The sequence below is a fragment of the Mchenga conophoros genome, linkage group LG5 (assembly GCF_057382185.1).
Source record: "Mchenga conophoros isolate Kocher_MC1m ecotype Shallow Benthic linkage group LG5, M_conophoros_male_GT1.1, whole genome shotgun sequence".
NCBI classification, from domain to species: domain Eukaryota; kingdom Metazoa; phylum Chordata; class Actinopteri; order Cichliformes; family Cichlidae; genus Mchenga; species Mchenga conophoros.
In genome coordinates this window covers 26,069,456-26,075,494 of record NC_140530.1, presented here as the reverse complement: position 1 = coordinate 26,075,494, position 6,039 = coordinate 26,069,456, and the positions used below count along the sequence as shown (strand labels likewise).

General features: G+C 41.4%; 1 protein-coding gene across 1 annotated transcript; it reads right to left on the bottom strand.

Annotated features, from left to right (window-relative positions):
• Window positions 1-676: 676 nt before the first annotated feature.
• On the bottom strand, window positions 677-4,303 carry LOC146574708 (uncharacterized). The gene is made up of 5 exons (XM_085274609.1): window positions 4,084-4,303; window positions 2,927-3,193; window positions 2,467-2,756; window positions 1,851-1,978; window positions 677-1,407 (listed from the first exon to the last, which is right to left on the bottom strand). Exons 1-5 carry the CDS (start codon window positions 4,178-4,180, stop codon window positions 1,203-1,205), a joined length of 987 nt encoding a protein of 328 aa, XP_085130735.1. The 5' UTR covers window positions 4,181-4,303; the 3' UTR covers window positions 677-1,202.
• Between the last annotated feature and the right edge of the window lie 1,736 nt (window positions 4,304-6,039).

The following is a 6,039-nucleotide window of genomic DNA, read 5'->3' as shown; positions in this document are numbered from 1 at the left end:
TGAGGAGCTCCTATCAAAGATTCTCCAGTGCTGTACGAGGGCAAGGATTTCTTTAGAGTCACGTTTTGGTCTTTAATGATCTGTAGGGGCCCAACACAGATGCAGATGAGTAAGATCTGCCTTGTACTAAAGGGTTAATTGTTGCTGAAGAGTTTATTTTAGTCTTTTTTCACTAAACCCATTTAAGTACCTTTGTTAGCTTGTCCTAATCAAACTGCAACAAAAAACCCTGCTTCATATTAAAACTGTCTTCCTGCCATCTCTTGATTACGATCTGGATTACGTGATCAGTAGAAGGCCAAAAAGGACTACCAAAACTGGATCATTTTTTTTAGATTGCACCTTCTGAACAACTGGACCCTGGGTGTAAACCCCCCTGCTGGCTCGGGTCTTTCTCGGAGGACTTTGTACTCTCTAAATACTCTGAATACTTCCACCCAAACGTCAAAGGCATGCATATTAAACTTAATAAGTGCTAGTTTCCCATCACTCACTGGGATGGGTTTCAGCCCCAAATTTGTTTTTCCACTAAAAATGTTAATACAACTAATAATCTCAAACAAAGTAAAACTTTTTTTGAAGTTTGTTAAAATTAATTTCCTTCTTTGTATTTTCTTGTAGACTTAAGCTTCACAATACCAAGTGTCTCAATGGATAAATTTCACAATAAATCAGATTCTGTCTACCACCTCTTTAATTATTTTCTTTAACAAAACACAGATGTAAAAAACAAACAAACCCCACAGTGGATACAAATGAAAAGAATTAGCTTTGAGATGGCATTAATTAAATCTGTGTCTCAAATGGAGTGCTTGTATACAGTATTGAGTACATGCAGTTCAACTCCTTGGACAGTGTACCCAAACCAGCTGCATACTTCTCATCCCTGGTGGTTGCCAATTTCCAGTCAGTATGATGAACACGTGTTTACAGCCTTGTATGAATACCATTTGGTCTTTATGGATAGACGACTCCTTCATAATACCTGTAGCTCGTGGCACGTGGACACTGCAGTGCTAACTCAGTGCGCTGAGTGAGGCCTCACTTCCACTAATTTAAGTCGCTGAGCTGGACTCTTTGCTGTTGGTTACTTTAGAGGAAGTTTAGCTTTTGGAGAATGATTAATTTCATATGATCAGTGTTAAAGAAGGAAAGAATCACTCTTTTTGCTTTTCTTTTTGTGCTGATGCCCCTGTTACGTCTTATAACACCTGGGTCTTTTGGTCCTCACTCATTCCATCCTTCTCCACGCTGAAAAACTTCAGCTTGTCTTTCTTTGGTCCGTGCTTTCGCCCCACTTTCCTGATTGGCTCTTTGGCCTGCATACCATAGGAGTCCTCCATGACTACTCTTCCTCTGAGAGAGTATCTGATGTAGGACCAGGAGAGGACGGAGCCGCTGTAAGACCTAAAAAACACAGGAGCATTATTAGTTATTGTTATTACACAAGCATAAAAGGAAGTCCAACATAAATGGTGCTCGAGTTTCACTCAAAGACACATCAGCAGACAAGTATAAATCCACACCACGAAGAGCCACTGCAGCATTGGCTGATTTGATAAAGACTTATTACTGTTAAACCATTTGCAGTTTGTTATCTATCACAAATGCACTGTGCCCACCTCTCCAGGGACACAATACACCTGGGAAAGGTACACAACAATCATGCTGGACCAATGAACTGGACTTTGGACACCAAACTTGCTTGGGCAAGGTACAGGTAATCGAGTGTCATTACGCCCTAAGTTTGAATATGTTTATAAATGGATTCCCTGTTAGAGTACTCTCTGAGTTCAGCGTAAGTCGATGTGCGTGCACACACACAGACACACACACACACAGGATCTTACCCATAATAACCTCTGTTCATGTAGTAGAAGATTTCTTTATAGCGGAGTGGATAGTCCCACATCTGGATGTCTGTCAGCTGACCATCAAAACCTGGGAAATCAATCACAGGCTCACCTGACCACACATACTGAACACACACACAGGAGACAGACATAATAGAGACAATGAGAGAAATTAAAGATGATTACATAAAAATAAGTAAGGTGCCTGTATTCTTTTAGAGTCTAAGCATTTATATCTGCAATGAAGGATTCATCGTCTCATCATTTTAACAATTTGTTTCTTTGCATTTGTTCTTTCTTTGGTTCTTCTTTTCTATCTGTTGTCATCTTTGATGATTCCCAGTTTGCACTGAGGTGATTTGCAACAGTGTGAAGCTACAGAAATTAAAATGAGCACCTCCAACAGACCCAGTAACAAAACATAACTCAGTACATCTACTCAAGCGGTTTACAGATGTACAGTTTTTCTTACAGAAGGAGGGAAAAACACATAAAACAGAAACACATGAAGCAATAACTTAAACATTCAAAATGTTTAAGAAAGTGGATGGAAACAATCCATAAGTGTAGTCTGCTATATCTGCCTATAAGCCGATTTCAACCCTGTTCTCACCTGAGACGGCAGCACCTTCCTGATGCTCATGTTTGAGCCGCTGAACATCTGTACCACACCCTTCCTGGTGTCCACAGTGAGGCACACACTGGTCCAGAAGTCCGATCCGATGTTTGGCCAGAACTTGATGAGGGGCCGCAGGTACACATAGTTGTAGTAACCGCTAAATGTCAGGCCATATGAGTTAGGGTTTGCCACCAAACTCAGAGGGGATCTGTTTGGACTGAGGGTGAAAAGCGGGAAGCCGGACTGTAAATTGTCAGCCATGTAACGCAGACACACGGACACACCTACAGGAGGAGAGCAGGATCACAAATTTACCAAAGAAGAGCAAAAACTTAACAGCTTCTATAGTTGAATCTCATCTGAACACATGCATACAAATTTATAACAAATTTGTAATAAATACAACATACACTTGATTTACCACATTTTTGTACCTATGTTGGACTGTACTCACCTCTAGTTGGACTCTCTGTTGTCCAGGGATAGGTCCAGCGACGGTTGGTGGTCCAGGAAGGAGTAGAAAGGGGGGAGTAACGAGTGGAGCCCCAGGGACTGGTGGTGGGAGGTGTGGTGGGGATCCAGGAACGGGTTTTGTGTCTTCTGGTTGGGTAATCAGTGGTAGAAGGCGAGACAGAATCATAATAGGGCGGGTAGAAGGTTACACCTCCATAATTACGAGACAAAGTGAACATCTTCCCTCTTAGATCTAGTGCAGAACTTCCTGGAGACAGAAACACAAACAAGTGGTCAACATGATATGAAAATTTCTTTTTACTCATTAATATAAGTGCTTTTATGAACAGTCCATCATCCAGGATGAAGGTGGACTAGAGCAATAATTAAAGCCAAGAATGTGACTCCAGCCTGTTTGAGACTGGACGGATGTGCGGTTTTAGATGCAACTGTAAGATGGAAAGGTGGCGCAGAGCACCTGGTGTGCATCTGCTAATTAACCTCTCTCACCTGAGGTGCAGGGCAGGAGGGGACAGAGTGTGTGAGCACAACAGGTAGCTGTGCTGCAAAGCAAACAGTCAGTGCTCTGCAGCTGGGCTTTACAGTGGAGCAAAGGTTATCTTCTGTTTTTAGAAGCTGCATAAATAAAGAGGTACGTGTGGAGCTCCAGTCCTCGCTGATGAGAACTCAGTGACACAAAGATATCAGATTTTCACTACTGTGACAAGACGAATTCACTTTAACTGCAGAGATATATCCTTAAACATCCTTAATATCGAGCAGCTTTTTCAGGAAGGGAGCCAACACTTTTTCACATTACTGTATGTCCTGAATGATTGGGCCCCAACATACAGCTCAGAGCATTATTCCACCAGAGCACTTGGCTCTCCGGCTGCAGCCATACTTGTGGTTTGCAGAGTTTGGAAAAGCAGCGTAGGAGTCAGACCCTTCAGCTGCAATCTACACAAAATAAAAGCAACAGCAAATCTGACTGCATATCACATGGGCCTCTTTAAATATTGTTAATAAAGACAAAGGACCATTGTTATAGTCCTTTGTCTTTACTGCATGCGCATGATTTTAATTAAGAAATATTTTCACTGCTGCAATTTTGGTAATAATATTTGCATTTAACCACATTCTTTTCTGTGTGTGTACCTGTTGTTCTTGGCCATGAATCTGGTTGTTCAGATGGAGTTGGTCCACCAATCACCTCCATAATAACCATCAGAAAGGGAACAAGAAGCAGCTTCATCTTTATGCCTGACACTGAGCGTCCCTGCAGTGAAGCGTGTGAGTGTCCTCGCTGTGTGGATGTGTTTATCTCTCTGCTTCCTCTCTGAGTCTGAGCAGGCTCCACTTCAGCTCTGTAACTTTCAGTTTACTGGTTCAGACGTCAGCAGCTGCTTTAAGTTTCATTTCTGTAAACAGAAACTCTCCCGAGTGTCCCTGTCCCCTCCTTTCCCCTCCTTTCAGTGTTGCAAGATTAGACAGATAGCAGCAAATGTGAAGTCACAGGGAGGTCACATTTTCTGTGTGTCCAGGACAAAGGGAGTTGAAAAAAAATCGGTACAGTTGTAATGAAGTGGAAAACCATATATGAAGTCTAAAACTGTGAACAGCAGGCTGCAAACACGCTTTTTAATGCTGTGAATTTGGACATTTTAATCTAATGGGGTTGACCAGGGACAAAAAACGCAGTTTCTGGCATTTAGGGACATTTCATTTTCACCCCTCCCTGAACCTGGTTATGACAGAGGCTTATTCACCCACCCCCACACACACACACACAAAAGATAAATTATCTTTGGGTTGGGTTTATTGTTTATCTTTGCTCTAGTTAATATTTAATTAGTCATCTGCAGCTGTTCCTATAGTTTAGACACTGCCTACGTCTCTGAGTTTGCATGTATAATATGTAATACTTATTGTAATGTGTTTTTTTGTCCAAACTGTGAAGCATTTTATAACTGTGTGTTTTCAAAACTGCTACACAAATAAACTTCTTCTTCTTATGTTAACTGTCTTTTTCTTGTATATATTTTCTCAGTCTTCCTTTGTCGTGATATTTTTGCAGCTGTGAGTTTCCTCGCTCTGTGCGTCCTGTATTTGCATCCCTTGCGACTTCTGGTATTTGGACTCTGATATTATTCCTGTGTGTTTTGGGCATTTTGGACTTTGTTTGCTTCCTGGACTATCAGCTTTGAAAGCTTCCTTTGAGTTTCGTGCCTCTCCTGCATCCTATATTTGGCTCTGCTAAAGTTAATCAACAATCCACACAGCACAGTGTGACAGAAACTCACTGCTCAAATACTTAAAAAAAAACACCAATACAAAGGCAATGGACCTGTTTTTAGAATATTTGAGTAATTGATAATGTGTCAGTAATCCGGTTCAGTTCACTGTGCCGTAATTGTCTACATGGAGGAATCTATCATGTGATGTCTCATTGTGCTGTCCTGAACCGCAAACACACCTCAACCATGGCTGCAAGTTCAACACAGAGGTCATGACTGCTGTGCGGTATGAATACAGTCCATAACGGCTGATTCCAGTCTATTTAGACTAAAGTAACACTAAAAGATTGAGTAGCTCTGCTCACCACAACAGCTTTTCCACATCATTTAACAAGAGGTAAAACTGACACAAGAACCAATACTATATGGAAATTCTTAAGTTACTTTAGCTTTCATTAAATCTGTATGTGAGCTTTTACTTCCTTTTAATTTCATCTTTCACTTCCTTAAACTCGTCGCCCAAACTTTCACACAGAGCTCCAGAAACGTTTCTGAGTGAATATACCAGTTTACTATGAGTACATTAGTCAAGACACATTTATTTAAGAAAGAAGTCTGAGAGTATCAAGAAACATTTTGATGCAGAGTGATAAGTGTTACTGTTCTGTGCTGCTCATGTTGGCCCTTGCCTCAGCTTTTGATACTGTTGGCTATCACATTCTGCTCGGTAGGCTGAGGTGCTGGGTTGATGCATGAGGATCTGCATTTTCACTCCATAGGTTAACTGTCATGGATCGCTGTGTGGCAGGCAGGAGGAGGACCCAAAATGCAAAACTCACAGACACGGGGATGAACTCAAAAAATCACAGCTTTAATG